This window comes from Drosophila serrata, unplaced genomic scaffold (assembly GCF_035046125.1).
Source record: "Drosophila serrata isolate PLE 108 unplaced genomic scaffold, ASM3504612v1 contig_30, whole genome shotgun sequence".
Taxonomy (NCBI): domain Eukaryota; kingdom Metazoa; phylum Arthropoda; class Insecta; order Diptera; family Drosophilidae; genus Drosophila; species Drosophila serrata.
In genome coordinates this window covers 1,107,520-1,127,421 of record NW_028256928.1, presented here as the reverse complement: position 1 = coordinate 1,127,421, position 19,902 = coordinate 1,107,520, and the positions used below count along the sequence as shown (strand labels likewise).

The 19,902-nt window shown below is 42.7% G+C and overlaps 1 protein-coding gene across 1 annotated transcript; it reads right to left on the bottom strand.

Annotated features, from left to right (window-relative positions):
* Positions 1 to 110: 110 nt before the first annotated feature.
* On the bottom strand, positions 111 to 19,659 carry LOC110176655 (uncharacterized). The gene has a single exon (XM_086833532.1). It carries the CDS (start codon positions 2,938 to 2,940, stop codon positions 2,602 to 2,604), a length of 339 nt encoding a protein of 112 aa, XP_086689658.1. The 5' UTR covers positions 2,941 to 19,659; the 3' UTR covers positions 111 to 2,601.
* Between the last annotated feature and the right edge of the window lie 243 nt (positions 19,660 to 19,902).

The window sequence follows — 19,902 nt, the reverse complement described above, 5'->3', positions numbered from 1 at the left end:
TTTGGGGCATACGCATTAGCTGATAGATGTGTAGTTTGGGAAGAGTTAAAGACTACTGATTCTTATTGGAATATGGAATCTTGAAATTCCTCAAAACACCAACGAACTCATTTAATTTATACATAGCGTGAAAGTAGTTTTATTTTGCAATTGTTTAGATAAAGTAATAGGTTGGATATCCATATCGGTATAAGTGGGGTCTCATAAGTAAAGTACGCTTGACTCGCTTCGGTGTCTCCACCGCCTGGACGACAGTCTTCCTCGGAGGGCGCCTATATCCTGGCTGATGTGTCGATCCCTCGGATGCAGAGACCATACTGAAAGCCAGACAGGCCAACAGGACAAACAATATTGTGATTCGCATTGCGTTGCGGTGTCTTCAAATTGCAATGAACTTTCGGTTTTAACTGGTGGTGAACTGGGTTTCTAGATTAGCTTTTATACTCTGTGGGAAACGCAATTGATCTGCGGTGTGTCGCATCGATTTAACACCGAAGACTCGAAATAATGATATTCAAAAGCAATTTCAAACAAAAGTTCTATGACCAAATGGGTTAACAGCAAAAATAACTAAATGTAAACAGCAAGGGAAATCCCAGTTTTTTTTTAAATTAAGTCGAAAGCCAATCAATCTACTGTCTTTTGTAAATAAAGAACAAGTCTTATTTGTAGCCTATCTAGTTTTTATTAAAGATTACATTTTGAACTAACCTATCTGGTCTTACTACCTTTAATTGCTAACCCCAAGAAGGACAAGGCCTTCTCCTAATTAAAATAAGAATTTCCCTTTTTTAATTACCAGGTGACTGGGCTCGGAAGTTGTATCAATTGTCTGACAGGCGGCTAAGTTATGGATTATGCCCCCGGGGCAGAGCCAGACTTAACCAGGATCGCTTACAGAGTTACACACGTGACATACACACACCAGGAAAGAGGGGAGGAAGTAACTTTAACCGACTCGCCTTTTGTCGACGAGCAGGAAGCAGTCAAAGGACATGCTAAACCGCTTCCCCATGCAGTCACACACACACATGTGGTTAATTATAATTACGCAATTTTAATATCAAAACATGCCAAGAGAGGGGGAGGCATGTCCAAGTCCTGCTCGGTTCTGTGGAGGGTTGCTCACGCTGAAAAGGCGAAAAGTGATGAATGAAATGCGATGATTTCCAGCGGTCGAGCAACCCCCGGCGGGCAGGTTGAGTGAGGTTTGCCTTTGCACACCTCACACCCCACACACCCACCTCCTACCTACCACCCACTCCAGTGTCCTTTCCCCGGCACGCACACTTTGCGCTTTGATTGAGCATATCCGGTGGGATTAGAGCGGGGCTGCCCACCGTCTGCCGCGTCCAGCCAACCGAGAGTTATTAGCTTTTATGATATTGATAGAAGCCGATGTCTATTGACAATTAAACAATGACTCGGCCGAGGGGCGTTCTTGTTTTTGGGGTAAGTCACCGAGCTGGGCGTTTTGTTTGCGGCGAAGCCCTCGACCCCCGGAACCCCGAAACCCCGGAAACCCTCGAGCCCGTGATAACCATCTATTGGCGGATTTGTGTGCAAATTAATATGCAGCGCGAGTCTGAGGCTGGCTTTCATGTTGATTAGAAGAGGATTAGGACATCAATAAAACTCTATGGGGCTCTTAACGCATATGCTGCAAATTTGATTAGCTGCCCGCTAAATGCCAAAATTGTTAAAGTGATTTATGTCTACTGTTCCTGATGTTCCCACCAAAAATGGCAGCGATTCCATGCCAACTTCAGTGACATCATTCAAATATTTACCTATTTACCTTTCCAGTTGCTGCAGCAGAACAAAGAGGCATGGCGACAGGCGGAGATTGGCCTGCGGGTCCAGCTAATAAAATCCAAAATGATAATTATGACAATCGTACGTGATAATTGCTGCAAGCCCCAAAGCGACTCCCACACAAGTCCCATCCGGAGGCAGAGGCGGAGGAGCAAAGTGCTCGAAAAGAAAGCAAACAGATCGTGACAGCTCATGGAACATAAACAAAGCACACCCTCCTCCTCCGCCTTCTTGGACTTATAATTAGCATGGCTCAGGAGCGAGACCTGGCGAACGCACTAATAAATAAATGGAGATCTTCTGTTATTTATTTTTAAAATATTCCCCCAAACCCCAAGCCCCGGGCTCCTAGCCTCGGTCGCGCTCACGTCGTCGCTCTGGGTCACACACATTCCCACAGACGAGGTCAAGTTGCGAGATAATTTGGGACTCTGCATATCCCCAATACTGGGGAAGATGCACACACATTCTTGGTTGTTAGTAGGTAAATCTACATCGATATTAAATATATAAATCAATAGAAATATGAACGATATACCTCGATTACTTCTCAGTGAATTTTGAAACTCAAGTAATTTCTGGAAACCAGAAATCCAGGCAACGAATTAAATCAATATTTCCTCACTTAATCTTTTAGATGTTTCATATTTTAGATATATATTTTCGTACAATAATTTCGATATGATATTTGACATCATATTTGTGTCGTTGTATAATAAAGGTGGTAGTAAAATCTTTCCTGGTCGTCAGTCTTCGTTTATTGGTAGCAATAGATTAGCGATGGGCTTAGCCGTAGTAACCGAAGCCGGGCCCATAGCCACCACCGAAGAAGGGGGGACGTCCATATCCACCAAACCCTCCAAATCCTCCTCCATAGCCTCCGTAAAAGGGATAGCCTCCATATCCATATCTACCATATCCACCATATCCACCATATCCGAATCGTGGACGACCATATCCGCCGTAAAACTGACGCTTGGCTCGTACCTCGGACTCCACAGCTTGGCCGATGCCCTCCTCCACGGCGGACAAGTCGTTGGACTGGACGGGACTGGACTCCTCAAAGGCTAGCACTAGGCTCAAGGCCAGACAGGCAATCAAGCCAAATAGAATCGCGGAACGCATTTTTCACTTTCGATATGAGAACTTCCAATAGCGATGAAATTTCGGTGTTAACTGATATAGAACCGCCACTTGAGATCGTCTTTTATACGCGACTTTGGACGCAGATCGCGGCTAGCATTTATCGTCTCGATATTAATGAGATTCAAGAACAATCTAAACAAAATACGATGCCCAAATGGGAAACCTGTTCCTCCCAAAGATGACTAAAGACAAACATCTGCCTAGAATCCCCACCGGCTTTTGTGGTTTTCTTTCTTCTCATTTTTTTTTTTTTTTTTTTTGCCTTTGGAACATTTAGAAATACTCCCAAATTCGATGACGAAATAAACAAATCAATAAACAGGTTCTGACTAAGATCTCGTGCCGGTCTGTTGGTCCCTAATGAATGCAAATTTATTTTTGGCAATATTTGTTGAAATATTTTACATGTTCTTCGAGGGGATTTCTTTCTTACTTTTGAAAGTAATAATTAGAGGCACTTTTGTTAAGAGGCTTATAATTCGAATGGCAAGAAAGGCACCTAGTATTAAATAGCACAATGAGATGCCAAAATCTGAGCTCTATTCTTACGTATTCATCCCGCAAACTAGTTTGCTCAGGTGTGAAAAGATTGTCATTTAAGTTTTTGTAAACAAAAGTTGTGGTTTTTTTCGGGCAAAACCAAAGCGATGCGGAAGCCGGGAGGTGTGTTGTCGAATCATCTCGATGCTTAAGTAGGTAAACAACAACAAACCCAATTTTAATGCTTTATTGACTGGAAATACCCCAGTGTGGTCGTGGTCACACGATCAGTGATCGATGATCTGTGCTTAGCACAAGCATATGAAGTAACCAGATCTCAGAGCCTCACTGATTTTCTTTGATCTGTTCGGAGCTGTTCTGTCTGATCTGTTCGGAGGCTGCAGTGCCATAAATCAGGGGGCCTGCCAGAGGAAAGCGACGATCGATCGGGAACGCGGTATCGGTATCATTGTCCGCCTCCCATCAACTCCACTCCCAGTCACAGTCACAGTCCCATTCCAGACCCATTTCCATCTCCATTCGCACACATGTGCTGCCCAGACATTGTCATCGCATTTGCTCGATTCGATTCCCGATCTGCAGCGATCTGGTTTGTTGTCATGTGATTTAAGGGTTCCGTAAATCACGCTTCTTGTCTAATTTTGTCTCGCCCGAGATTCCCGGCATAGTTGCCAACTCAATGGAATTATTTCTTCATGTCAAGTGCCTCCATGGAGCACTATGCCGAAAAAAAGCATTTTGCACATGATCGCGCCACTTCGATCGCTGCTCGGCAGCTGCACACTCGCAACTGTATCTGCAACTGCTTCTCCATCGCCATCTCTGAATCCGAATCCGAATCTGCATCTGAGTGTGGTGCATCTGTATCCGAATCTGCCATTTCATGTTAACTCGCATCCACTGTCTGCTATCTGCTGGATGCAGTCCCCCCGGCTGGTTGGGGATCCTCAATCGAGCGTAACATTTACAGACATCATTGAGTTGTCTCTGCCACTTGCGGCCCAAGATCTGGCAAAACAGAGTCGAGTATCTGGAGTTGTCTGGGCGCAGTCGTGGACTTGTCAATTTGCATGCCACAACTAGTTTGGCCAAATGCTGTGAGCAGGGTTGGGCAGAAGTACCATATCTCTATCAAATGGGGGCCGGGGACAGGTCTCGATTGAGCCATATATGCAAGTACTACTACTAGCCCTGCCCCGAGACCCATAATTAATTTACATATAATTACTGCTATCAGAAATCAACGTCAAATGACATAACGCTGTCGCCATTTACTCGACCCGCTGACGAGCTGTAAATTTGTGATTATTGCCTATGCAGTGGGGACAATCTAGACTACATTTATTGACCATATATGTACACTCGAAGAAAATTAAAGAAGAATATTAGCTAGACAATACTGTACATATGAATGTATAGTGACATGGATATTAGAATGATGAACAACAACAGGCGACAGGATATTGAAAGGAATAATGATATCCCCAATCCCAACTGTCTGTTCTTTAAGTTTTGTTATAGTATTTCCCTGAATTATTCTTAACAAAAATTATTCATAAATTGTTAGTTTAACTCAATTTAGTTGGATTTCTTCACAGTGTATCTGGCAAGCGCCACCCGGCACGCCCTCGTCATGCGGGCGGTAATTGTGTGTGCAGGTAGCTGTCCACTCGGCTGACAGGTGGAATGGTCTTGGAAACAGAAACCATTTGGCGTGTCATCAAAACAATGGCCATGGCAATCATCACGCAATGGAGAGTCACCGCCCCATAACTTTGCGTCTGCGGGCTCTTTCTAATTTGGAAATGTCACCGATTTGACTGACGTCCAATATGATTTAACTAACTTTTATGACACCAATTATCGTGTTGGGCCTCTCGATTTGGACAGGTGATGTCAGCGTGAGTAAACTACTGGATTTTGTTCGAAATGTATTCCCATTTCTACTTCCGTCGGGGACCTTGGCCTGCGGCTCAACGGGAAAGAGAACAATGCGGAAATTTACATTTACTTTTCCCTGCCAGATTTATGTATGAATATTCAAGAAGAAACTGAAATTTGGAAAAAATTTGCACATTTCGATACGCAAATAAACATTTTGAATCGCCCCCTCCACTTTCCATTGTCCAGCCGACTTTATTCCGTTTTATTTCGGGTTTTTCTCTGCGATTATGGGGTAGATTTTCGCACTCGCACTGGGTCGCTCCAGTTTGCACAAAAGATCTGTCCCGATCGCGATCATGACGTGGGTCTCGTCTCCCAGCAGCTGGACGTCTCCTCGGGGCCCGGGATCTCGGGTGGTTGCACTCCGGACATCTTCTTGGCTTTGTCTCGAGTGCGTTTTTCTGGGTGAAAATCTACCTAAGATACCGTTTTTTTCATGGGTGAGTTTAATGTGATTGCATGTGAATATATTTGATGATCGGTTTTGCTGTATGCAAAACATGTTTGCAAATTTTTTAAGTGTTATTTTTTCTTTGCCTACCCGCTGGGGTGGTAAAAATTTGCTCTGTTTTTTATTGTTCTTTGTTCGCATGGTCATAATAAAGCGGAACGTGTTGTAAGGCTGTAAGAATTGATGGTCTAGGGAGCTGGGATGAAGGTGACCTTAATTAGAGATGTTGACCTCTTTTTTGCGGAGAAATTCCCTAAGAAAACTTCTGGAATGTTGAAAGGTTCTAGAGTGTGAAGTACTGTGGAGTGAGTGCATTGTGATTTTAGCAGTAAGCTATCTATGGGATATATTATTTTTTAACATTCCTTAATGATTATTGGCATTGATGCAATTCTAAGCAGCTTATGCTTTAAGTTGGATTAAGAACAGAGAAGACTTTTATATATTATATTATATATATTAAAAGCTTTATTGCTATTTAACCTATTAACCCATAAACCAGTTCGTAGAGGTTTTAAATAATAAAACAACATTTGTAGAGAAGCAAATGCTTGCTATACCTTGAATTTTTTCCATGTCTAGGAACACTCCGTTGGCAATTTAATTTATTTTAAAAACTTCTCACCCATTTATTATGTTTTCGATCTACTTCTCCTTTCCCGCCAAAAAGCAATATGTAACTGCATTTGAGAGACCCAAGGTAAGACTCTTATTCAAATCCCAGACTTCACGCCTAATCAGCGAACTGGACAATGGACAAATGCAAATGCTGTGTACATTTTTCAAAACGAAATCAAAGCATTAACGCCGGAAAAAGTAGAGAAAATTCCTTTGAAAAACCTCCCTCCAGTCACCGTTCTCCCCTCTGCTGTCCGAGCCCTGACTACGTTGATCTTTTGACCTTTACGCATGAGTTGCTCAAATCGCCAGACATGCAAAATAATGCACATGAGACTGCATACAGAATGTAGGGACACTTGGGCGACACTTTTAGGGGTGGCAACGGCTTGAAGGGCGCGAACCAAGGAAGTCCAAGTACAGTCCAGGACTAATTCCTAGATTCGGATTGAAAGAAAGTTTTAACATCTTTCATTTCTTCAGCTGCTGCAGTCGTAAATGTCATATAAATTACGTTTTTCCATCAAACGATCGTAAAACTTGAGATATCAAGTTTGGTAATTTGAAAAACCATTTTGAATGAATTGTTCCAATACCCCAGAAGCTATATCCTATATAGTGAGCTCAGGTGCCAGGTCCCCACTTGAGCAATATCAGATTTACGAGCCCAAGGCATGAACCCTTTTAGGGCAATTCATTCGGCGAGGTGAAGAGGAGTATCCCTGTCCCTATTTGGGGGTGGAATTGTCAGCGATGGACTTAAGTGGAGATCCGACATCCAAGCGGGATCGCCTCCATCCCAGACCCTGTGTTGACAGACTACTTTGCGCGATGTGGGTGCTGTGCGGGCGCGGAGCACGCGCCAACTTCAAACTGCAGGCCGGGCCATAACTCCTCCGGTTGTCAGCCGTTTAGCTACTTAAACACTTAAGACGCCATGCGGGCTCCTCCCTTCTCCTTGGACTGCTTCTCCAGATGATTTGGCCGCCTTAATTGCATTTCTCCGATTCCACGCATGCCACTCAGTCAACTACTTGGCGCTCCATTTCATTTTCTGTTCCATTTCATCTCCCTCCTTTGCTGCTTGTGTGATAATTTTGGTATTAGTAAATTTATTTGGTTTTTGGCAGAGATTTCGTCTCTGGGAAATTTATTAGCACATTAAGATAAAATGAAGTCGTTTGTGCCTCCACGCTCCACGCTCCACTCGATCTCGCGGCTCCCTCGTCTGGCATTACATTTTATTGCCTTTTTTGCCCGTCGTCCAACTGCTCGCTCCAGCTCGATGCGGCTCCTCCTCCTCGTCCTCGTTCTCGTTTTGGTGGCTTGGTATTTGGGGAATTCTGTAGTTCTGGTATTTTGAATAATGTCAGGCATCTTTATGGTAGATTTATTCCGGCTAAGCTTCGCCCAGCCACTCGCTGTGGTGGGGCAGCAGGTGCTGGTCGGTTTTTTGGGGGCCTTAAGTGCGATTAACAAGCGATGAGCTTGTAAGCGCACATAAAACATATCGATTACATCCCCATAACTGAGCCACAGACAGTCAATAATAAAGTAGGTGTTACCAATCGACTGATCCCAATTCATCGCCATTTGTGCTTATATCAATTTGGATCCTAAGGCTATTATGATTGTATAGAAATATTAAAATAGAAATACATTCAATAAACAAAGTTTCCTCTGTGTATAAAATACAATCCATTTCTATGCAACAAAATGAAGGAGCCATTTCCGACACTATAAACCATATATATTCTTGATCAGCATTATCAGGCGAACCTTTCTAGCTATCTCCGGCCAAAATTTAATTTTTGCAAAATTTTGACAATTTTGTAAGGGGTTACATCGTTAAAATTTAAAAAAATTGACAAAATATTGAATTTTCTAAAACTAAAAATTTTCTATGCAGATTAATGAATCTAATAAAAACTAACATAGGAAAGCTTTCCGAATTGAAATTAATGCTTTTTTGGCTTAGTTATGAGTTTTTAAAGCTTTGATTTGTCGAAAAAATACATACATAAAGATCGATTTCCGATACAATCCTATAATTAATATCAAACTCTCTGTGTATATATGTTAAACTTCGGTTAAACTATATAGGAGGTAGCTTGTCGTGGCTTCTTTTCGATTTAAAATATAACTCCATTCATTATAACAATACATTAAAAAGTCTGTAAAATCCTTTAAATCTTTTCTGTATTCTAGAATACTATGATGTCCTCTTCTAAAACTGCATTCTGTTCTTGATACAGAATACCTAAAGTAATAAACTATGCTCCCAAATTATTCACATTAATTTTAGTGCAAAATTTCACTGCATCCTTGTAAGGACTTCCCACTAAACATTACTCCACGCAAAGTTAGCTATCAGTTCTGTACCAATCTATTCCCAAGCGGAGTATCAATTAAAGGGTTCCAGTCACAGCGCGCAGCTAACTGCATCAATTAGGACCTGCCAGCGTAGAGACCGCAAGGAACCAACTTTGGTCCTGCTGCAGTTGCCACCCCGCGGGTCCTGGCATTCCCATGGAAGGACAATGCGGCCAGTTCCGCTTAGGAAGTCCGACTTCCTGCAGGGGAACTAAAAACTACACCTCATCGAGGGGGCGGAGTGGCCAAAAGGGGGTGAACTGCTTCTGCACTCAGTATCCTGGCCACTGCCGAGTGTCCTGCCACTGATTGAGTGCATGACTGACCAGGCTGACTGACTGCCTGCACTGGAGTGACAATTAAGTGACACACAGCGGAAAATGCGCTGCATGCAACATCAAAGCGGCTGCAGTTGTCACGCGGAGCAATGGAGCTGGGGCGGCGTGTGAAACGCTGACTGGGAGATTTCCATGCCAAAACAGGAAGTTGATGTTGCCACAGGAAATGTGATTTGTAGTTTTCCCTCCGCCTTGTTCCTTTTCGTTTTGATTAAAACTTGTTTGTCCTGCGACAGGTGAGGCAGCCAAGCAGCCAGGCAGCAGCAGCTGACTTTTCCACATCGATTTCCGAGCAGCTTTTTAAAGTCCTTGTGCGGGCCAGACGCCATTTTGATGGCAGCCAGCCAAGTCAACGATCCTGCAGCGCGGCTTCCTTTTATTTGACAACTCGTTCCGAGTGACACAAAAGCCAGCCTGACATGGATACACATGAAAGTTGCGAGTCGCGAACGGATTTTTATTTCATTTCTCCCCCGCTCTTTTCATTTCCGTGTCCTCCTTTGCTTGCTTTTTTATCTTTTCCATATTATTATTTTTTTTTTGGCGCATGTCCTTTGGCGGCTGCGGAGATTCAAAGGCGGAAGCAGCGGTCTCATGTGTCGCCGTGTGCCGGCCACTGGGAGAAATTGTTTCAGAAATAAACTGATATATTTCTTAATATCTTGTCTTTTAAAATTGAAATTAATTGTTTAAAGATTGGTATATAGTCCTGGATTCACTGCAGCATCTTTTGGCCCTAAGAGGTTTTTGTCTCTTTTCATGTTTATAGGGAAAAGATTCCTTCCCTGAGTTACAAGTTTCTGACTACCCTTTAAGGGTATAAAAAGTATTCTTGACATATTTTGACTAGTATTTTATAAATTTGTTTTATAAATATATATATTTTCTCTGAGTGCTTCGATGTTGCTCTGGCTTTTCTGGGTTTCTTTCGTTGGCTGTAATCAACATTTTCGCAATGATTCCGTCTGCTGGCTGCTGTCTGTTTGTTTATCAAAAGAGTCAACTGTGGCAACCTGGTGGCGACCAGCCTTCCCCGTCCTTCCTCCTCCCCACCTACTACCAATGGTTGTGTTGAAATTTTCAATTTAATTTTCTCCGCTACCATTTCCCTCTGTTTGCTTTGACTCTGCTCTTTTCTGGCTCACAGTCCTGCTTTCATTTCATTTCATTTTCCTTCGTTTCATTTCTCCTTTTTGTGATGCATGACAAGACGCATTTGACAGACGACGGCTGCACCTACACACACTCGCACACACCGGCACACTCGCACACACCTCCTCCTGGCAGGATATTCGCATGTGACGCAACGAGGAAACGCACGCGCTGCTCATTTGTCTCGAGCTCTGCGAGCAGAAGAAATTGAAGTGTCAAAATTTTTGACACCTCCGATTGTGCCCCATGACAGATCGGGGCCGAGATGGAAAGCATTAGCAGGCATATGGCAGGGATTAGCCCATTCCGACGCCCTTGGAGCCCAGTCAATGGTAGATCAATGTCGAAAACCAGGGAATCTTTAGAATCTCATTAGCCAAAAGTCAATAAAGACAAATGTGACTGTAACTGGAAAGCATCATAATCATTGGAGCTGTGTTATTATAGTAACTATTTGAAATAGAAAATATATTTTAATTGTAAATAACAATAGCTAAACTTCTCCATTTACCAGCATCCTTTTCATTTAGGCTTGCATCATCGATTCCTCAGAAAATTGCCTATGGCACTTAAGGGATAGTCAAATTTTGGTGCCGATATCCCAAGGACATCCCTAAACCAGGCAAGGGTTGGCCGCGGCTTTTCGGGGCGAAGAAAAATTATGAATTTATGCAGATTTTGGGTGTGCGAGCATTGTGTGTTATGTAAGGGGCGACAAAGATTCATTCCGTGTCATCAGTCAACTTGATGGTGTAATTATATAGCATTACAAAAACACAATGAGAGGACCAACCCGAGCAGCCACTGTCGGAGCAAGTTCAAGTGGCGCGTCCGCGTCCGGAGCCGTGGAAAGTGTTAATAATAATGATGATGGTGATGCTGCCGATGTGGAAACTGGATGCTGGAAACAGGATATTTTCGGCCGAATAATTGACTGCAGTTACGCGCCTGTTACGGACCAAAACTCGCTGGCAGTTTATTAATTTAAATGTCACCGTTCCTGGGAAGTCAGCACTACCAGAGAGTCCTTCCATCGATGTCAAAAGGTGAAATTTCAAACCCAAACAGTTTCTCATTCGGCTTTCGTTGGTTGCTTGGCCCTCTGGTTAATGAATATTCGCCGCGATTTATCTTCATTAAATTGGGAATAAAACAAACCCGAAATTTGGATTCTTCCGGAAGTGCCCTACCAGTAAGTACATTTTGAAAGATCGTCCCAGTCGGTGAGTTCAAAGTTTAACTCGGACTAGCAAGAAGTGACAACTATATAGATATATCTTACGAACTGGATTTACGTCATTAAGCAACCCGAGATTGAGCTGCAGGTGTCAACAAACCAACTAAGGTGGCCTGGTCAAGTGGCAGCCATAAAAAGAGCGTTGGGCCAGCAGTTAAAGAGCCATAAAAAGCCGGGAAAAATTCATGTGTATAGAAGTGAATTGGTCTCGAAGCATAATTCTGTCCAAATACCGTTTTAATAAAATTATAAAAAAGTTTTTAATGGTCCACACGAGTCAACGACAAAGTTCAACTGAAGCGTTTATTTCTTTTAAGAGAAAAATACTTGAAGGCCGGATATCCTAATTTCTTTTTAGGAATTCCGAAACATAAAAGCATGTTTTGTGACATCTTCCTTGGCATTCGGTATTCTTTAAAAGATGATTCAGGCAATTATAAAGCATAGATATTATCTGGCAACGAAGTCTTCGGAAAACTATTTATAAACAATACCATTACTAGATAAAGCTTCCTTAAAATATAATAGATGAATATGAAAACTTAATTTAATTATTTTCAAATTCTTTTAGTTAAGAAAATAAACTAAATTATTTTATGTTTTTGTTTTTTTTTTATATGTGCATCTTGCTATTTTCCCCCCATTTTTTAGAGCGTAAGCTGGCCCGGTTTTGAGAGCCATTTTCTATTTAGTGCCAGCTAGCGGTTTTTTGTGGCGGCAAATTGAATTTTTTTTCGAAAGCTTAAGCGTTCTGATGAAAGACCAAAAACTATTCGGCAATATCCTTTATTGAAAGCACTTTTGCTTTATCTTGGATTCATTTTATTTGTTTGCTGCTTGCCACAAAATGGCTACCGAAGCCAGGACTCAACCCATGCGCCCTGGACATCAACTGTTGCCCTTTTGGGCTGACCCCTTTGGCGGAGGCCACACGAGAAGGAGTTGGACAGTTTGCACAGTTGGACAGTTGAAACACGGGACATTGGCCATTTTGGACGAAGATTCGGTGAGCCAATCCAGCCGTCAGCGGGATACGTGTCCTGTCGCTGCCTGGACACTCCCCTGGGTGCTGGAGTAACTGCCCAAACTGGTTGGGGCAGGCCTCATTTGAATACAAAAATCATTAAAATTCGTCGTGAAAACGTCTTAAGTTTCCTGCCGGACTGGCTGGACTGTGAGAAGAAATGTGCAAAAGTACGGTGGTGACCTCTGAACTCTGCCTATCCCGTTGCGCCGAGTCCAGCGTCTTGTCCTGTATTCTGTGTCCCGAAAGGGTAATGCCGGAATTACGTGCGTGACTGACCAATGCGCTGACCACTGTCCACTGTACGTAAGTCCTCGACCGCATCCTTTTGAGGAAATCCCTACCCCGTTACTCGTTGTCCTTCAACCGTCCCGTCTTGGAAGTTGCCCGGCTGCTGTCGCTGTCTCCTTAATGATTAATAAAGTCTAATTTATGAAAGTAATCTGTTTGCTCCGCTCATTCCTCCAGGTCCAGGCCCAGGACCAGGCCAGGTCCAGGTGTAATCCGAATCCATTCCGGGCGCCCAGACAATCGCTTTGCATGGCCATAGCGAAACTGCCAAGCCCGAACAATGCGCCCATCAATCAACGGATTTTTCGTGTTCAACAAGAGGTTTGCGTTTCAATCTTTCGCATAAGTAAATCCGCAAATGTTTGCGTAATTAGCCTAATGGATAATTTGCGTAGCAGCGAAAGTTGATTTGAATTTCGCTTTCGATAAGCGGGCTTTCAGCGAAATATGGTTTGATGAGCCCTCACATTATAAAGAATAGATAAATTATAGTAATAGTGACTGAATCAGCTTAAAATATTTTAATATTTACTCTTCATGTAATACCTTAGCAAAAAGTTGACTATCATTATTTTAAGCAGGCAATCATTGACGTAGTTAAAAAATAAAGGCATAAAAACCTTGCTTAGAACGCCAAATTGCAGTATGCCTCTGTGAAATTGTTGGCTTTGCTGCCATTTCCAGCCTGTCATTAAACAATTAAGTGACTTTAATTGCATCCATTCTCCTTTTACTGCCTCAGATCACTCAGATGTATTGGCACGTGCAGCGGACCAAAGATGAGAGTGCAAAAGTCAAGCCGAATGAGGAGCAGTCCGCAAACAGCATTCGGCCGTCCCAGATCTAGATAGTCCTGTGAAAGGCTAAACAAATATATAAATCACATCGGAGGTAAAGGGATCGGCGGCATAAAAAAAACGAGATCAACGAGATCAACCCCTTGATGCAAACATTGTGATCTTGGGCATTAAGGAGAAGAAGGCCAAACAAAGCATCCGCACAAAGGACCCTGGAATCGGAATGCCCTAATTTGTCGAGTTTCAGTTGCAAGTTGAGACCCCGGGACAAATGGGTTAAACACCCGACGAACCGCACTCTCCAAATGTTCCACAATGGAATTCCGACGGAGGCTGCACGCGTAGGATCCTGTCTTGGTCCTTGCCCGGTTTCGCCGTGATCGGCTTAAGTGGCGCATTGAAAGGGTTATGAGTTCACGATCCCAGACTCCGAGACTCTGTATCTATATTCGTTTGTTTGCTCGGCAGTAGCTTCTTTATTTGAGATGCCTTTGTCTGGCACTTCAATGCTCATTGAGTTTTACGCATCCGCCGATTAGCATGGGCAATCCGCTCCAGGAGCCCAGCCCAGATGAGTTGCTGAGAGGATCTGTTCGATTCGCAACAATTGTTTGGACTCATTCCCATTGTGCTTCAACACTCTTCGGCTGTGAGCTGTGGGCGAGTGTGGGAAACAAGGGGTTGTTCGAGGTGGGCGTGTGCTGACAAGTGACGACGATTTTCCCACATTAAGGGCTCTCGAAAAGCGGCTCAGCGGGATTCCCCTTTTCGCACTATGCCCGTGTATCTGGAGGCGTTTCTGAGAGAGTGCCATTGAAAAGGCGTTCAGCCGAGCAATTTCGCATGTTATTTTCGCTAAATTGCGCTAATCGCTTAAACTTTTCAGCAAAGGTGGGTATGCAACCGAATGCAGAATGCCTGAAAGCCGCATTGTTTGCGCCCTAAGTCTCATTTAATATGTTGTCATGGCGAAAAAGGTTTATGGCGCCTTTGAATTAGGCTTTTCTTGGTGAACTGCTCAAAGTTTCCACTTAATTCCAATTCCTTTTATAAAACAGCCACACCCACACTCACAACAAAATGGACGGACTGCTCAATGGCCACTCAAGGCTCTTTGTCACATCCTTCTATTCATGTCCGGGCGAAATTACATATTCATTGCATAGAGGCTCTCCTTCAGCTGGGTCTCGAGTGCTCGTTTGCATTATCCTTTTAGGGCTTTCGGCGAGAGGAATGTATGCTTAAAGAATGCTAGCGACATCAAATCGTACCCTGCCTCGAAGAGAGGGACTAATCAACGGCTCGAAATAAATCCTTTTGGCCCTAAAAATGAGAATTTAGGGTCTGACATGAATTGCGGAAGGAAGCAGTAGTTTCAATCGATTACATCGCCTCTGGTCAGCGACACTTTTGTGGCCAAACAAAGCCGGCTGCATAAAGTGCCAAGAGTTATGGGCCAGAAACCCCAGAAAAGGCAACGACAGCGGAGGGAATTTCAATGACTACGGCTACAGCCGGCTAATGTCCTTTGAGTGACTCTCGGGGGATAAGATCTGGGAAATAGTCAAGCTGTGTGCGAGCGCCTCGGTAAACGGTACTTTTATATCTCACAGTTGCATCTTGTTATCTTGTCAAGTCCCTGCTGCGTGTGTAAACTCTCGGCCGGCGACAATTTTGCCTCATTTGCGGTTGGCCAAGAGCCGAGAGGAGAGGGAGGGAAGACAGAAGAAAAGAGGAGCATGTGAACCCATCCATCCATCCGGCCAACAAAAGGCGCCTTTGTTTGGATCCTAAGCAGCAGCGGCAGCCGTCGTCGTCGTCAACTCAAGTATCTCGCAGTACGTGTGTATCTGCATCTCGGGCATACATATGCTGCCGCTGTAAATGCTCCTGTGAGTGGGCACCCTAATGCGATTCTAATGGCAGCCGCCGACCGCATGAGTATCCAGCCATTGTCCATCGCCAATGGGCACTCTTTGTCTCATTCTCATTCTCGGTCTCGGTCTTGGTCTTGGTCTTGGTCTTCCGGAGCGTGGGACTCGGAGTCGACCACCCGTTCCCCGATTAACACTTACTGGCGATTGCACAACAATTGCATTATCAGAAACTAGTGGCGGTGCGTTAATCGCGATCGCGGTTCAACGTGAACCTAATTGAAATTGTTCACCCTAAAAATTGATGTCGCCAAAGATCAGGGAACGCGGCTGCTGTCGCAGGACAAAAGTTCAGTTTTGCAGCCAGTTTTAATCTTTGCAGCCACTGTGCCGCTCTCTTTCTGTCTATTAAAAGTCTTATGTAAACAACAATTCGCATCCTCTGCGTACTGATAAGAACTATAGAGACGTGTATGAGTACTGTACTGTACATAAGGTTATTTCCATAGTAATATTATGAGATATTCGGAACAAGTAAAATATATTCCTCAAGAATATACTAGCCTATACTATATAGTATATACCTATCATTAAGAAATGTTTAAATTACATCTAGAAATAATTGAAATCAATGAAGTAAAGTATAATATTTTTGGAAAAGAATAAAATTCCATTCCATATTAACTAAAACTTTGTATATTCTCTTGTAGTATTGTGAATAATAATTTGTTGGAAACACCCTTAAGTAAATATATTTATGCTCACCGTACTTGAAGCTATTTATTTGTTCATTATGAGCATGTGGGGAGGTTTTTTTTTTAAATATATGTACATATATTCTTCCTATGCACTGTTTGTTTACATTTTTGGCTCGAAAATTGACGGCCTGCAAAACGAAACGAAAACAAAGACGGACACTCCACTGATAGATTAGCAGAATGGTTGAGTGGCAATCTCGGAGGCACTTTTTGACGATTGGACGAGCACAAGTCTGTGCTTAAAAGGGGGTCAGCTGACCCCGCCTCAGCAGCGCTCTCTCAGATGGCGCTTATCAGCGCCATTCGCATCGTTCGGGGAACGAAGTGCTCCTTATCACCAACTGTCTGCAGCAGCACTGTGTCTCTGAGTGGAAACATCAAGAAGAAATCAGCCCACAGAATGAAACAGAAGTTGAAGATTCTTCCCCTCGATTCAATGGAAATAATATTTCTTTGGTACTGGGAATTTATTGATGATTTGTATACCCTTTTCGGGTATTATCATTTTAGTCAGAAGCTTGAAACTCTGTGAAGGAGTCATTTCCGACCCTATAAGTCATATATATTATTGATCAGCATTAACATGCGATTCAATCTAGCCATGTCCGTTCAAAAAATAAATTTTCAAAAATTGTTCGAAATTTTAAAATTTTACAAGGGGTTACATCATTAAAATTGCCAAAAATTGACAAAAATTTGAAATATTTTTAATGGTAAACTAAGTATGCAGATTTGTTAGACCAATAAAAAATAACATAGGAAAGCTTTCCGAATTGAGTTTAATGCTTTATTGGCGTAGTACTGAGTTTTTTAAACTTTGAATTTGTAAAAAATTGTCGTATAAAAATATAGATGAGAGTATATAAACTTCGGCTTTTCGAAGCTATTGTCTTTTCTTGTTCTATTTATATAAATTCTGTTTACAGATATGGAAAAATCCATATTGCGGAGAAACCCCAAGACCAATCCAGTTCATTTCATGTTTCTAAGTAGCAAATTTGATAAATAATGAACAGAGAATTTTCCAATAATATCTCATAGGAAAACATTCAAACTTTTCATTATTAATAAACAACTCTTATCTTTAGTATTTGTCATTGGTTTGAATATTTTCCCTTGTCTAATTTATTTATTTACATTGTATGGTTGTCGTCATTTAAATTGATAATCTAATCTACTATGAGAAAAATAATAATTATTGCATAATACATAGCAACATTTGATTATTTCCCGGACTACAATGTTAATTATAGTTTGCTGAAGAAACTACAAATTAAATACATTTGTAAACATCAACAATAAATATTACAGTTATATCAGATTTCAGGTTCCCACAAAGCTATCTTAGCTGAAAAAGAAACCTTTAATTTAAGTCATATGTTAATTCAAACATTTTACTTGTCAAATAGGCTATGGATTTGAGAAGTTGGGCAGAAGTTGATATTGTTTGTTCAATTGTAATGCTGTCTAATATTTGCTGCTAAATTTGAACTATGTATTTCGACCAAACAATTAGTCGTAAAATAGTGAATCAATTCTCAACTGAACCAGTTTGGTTCGAATCAAAGGTCCTGTCCTATTAATAGACAGCATTTACTTGGTCAGTTTGTGTAAATTCCCAAACCAGATACAGTTACAGTTGTTGTATGGAATCATGGGCTACATCATTAATTATTTGCCTAATCCATCAGCATCCGTCAACAGATTGGGCCTCTCACCTCGCCCAGTCTTACCTTTGCCTCCAACTTTCTCACACTCGGCCGGAGCTGGATATTAATTAACCATGCCAAAATAGCGAAACTGACCATTAACGCCAAGGAGGACGAGGAGCGTCGAAAACTATTATCTCTCTAATGGGTGAAAACACACGCGCTGTGTCCTGTAAGGGGATACTTTCCCGGCTCATCGGATTCCATCACGGCCTCATCTCATAGCTTCCACTGACCACTGTCCAGCAACCCCTTCCTTTGCCCAGCTTGAGACTCCTTGGGCCGGGAATCCTTTCTTCGCTCTTTGCCTAAGCCTTTGTTTTTCCCGGCATTGTCCTGGGCAGCGGGCACTTTGCATAATCAATAATCCTTGACGCTGGCCAGCCCGCCATTGTCGCGCTGACCAACACGTCTGAAAAGATAAATTATGGTTTGTAGTCAAATTGAAGGCAAACAATCCCGGACAAAAGACGGCCCAAGGAATGCAATGGGCTGGAATCGAGTGGAGTGGGTCGGTCATCCGATCGCCCCGAAGACAGCTGCCCCGAGCTAAAACCGGACAGTGTCGAGGAGTAAGGGGTTAAGGGCTTCCTTCTTCCCGACTACAAAAAGTTTGTTTTCCCATCTTGGGACATATGAATTAATTTGATTATTTCTTAGAGAGAGTTGCCGTGTTCATTGGAGTAGCTTGATGAAACATATTTACGTTACTGATGGGGCTTTATGTTAAGAACTTGTAGCAAATGTTTAATTAAGTATCTTAACTAAACATTTTTTTCCGATAAAACATAATGCATAAATATTGCTAGCCTCTAAAGGAAAGTAAATTCACTTAGCTAAAAAATCCCTTTTAAATATTTACTATAGATTGCTGCATAAATATTACATTTTGTTTGCCTTACAAAGTTAATACCTGAGCAAAGAATATGAGGTATAGTCATCAATCGTTGGTTACGCCAAACTCCCCAGCTAGAGTAAACATAATTACAAATTTATTTAAATTGCGGAATCGGAATCGATTCGATAGTTGAATGGAAAGAAAGGACGTCTAAGGCGGACAGTTGACCTTTTCCATTCGCACCAATGGCCAAAAGTCCTAAGACAAACGGCCAGCTGTGCAAATGTCAAGACGTAAGTGTCAAAATGCTCATTAATAACGTCATCCTTAACGGTCGCCGGGAAGTGCAGGACGATGGCTGCGAAATCGGATGGAAGAGGTCCTTTCTGGGCAAAAAGCAAACACACGCGGACACAAGGAATCGATGAGAATGCAAAAACGAAAGTCCTATAACGGCTTAGCCATCGTCAAAGCGAACTCTGGACAATGGACAAAGTTCGTCAAAGGATGTTTGCGCAAGTAAACATTGGAAACTATATGCTAGCATCGAGGGGTAAGGATCAAGGAGCAAGGAACAAGCAGCAAGGATGTGAGGTGTGCTCACTGTCCCTGTCCCGTGTTAAATTGAAAAATTATGATAAACAGCACAATGGGAAGGAGGAAGTTGCAAAACAACCGAGCCCACATCCCACCGGGAGAGCAGCGAGTGACATGCAAAAGGATATCAAGGATATTCAGGGGTTGGGCCCAAGACGAGCGACCAGCCTCGAGTGAGTGTAGCCAAAGTGTGCAACGGCCTATAAAGGCAACCCATTCGCCACGGGATATCAGTTACGAGGTCCTCTTGGAACCTGGACCCTGGACCCAGCTTCGCCTTAACCCCTTCTCTCCCCCTTGGCAGCATCTTCCTTTGTGTCCTTTGTTTATCTACCCGGCAATAGTTCACATGAGCTTATCATCCGCAGTGCGAGTGTTTGCGAAAAGTTTGCCAATTGCCGGAGGGTGTGCGAAGGGGTTGACAGTAGCCATAACTTTG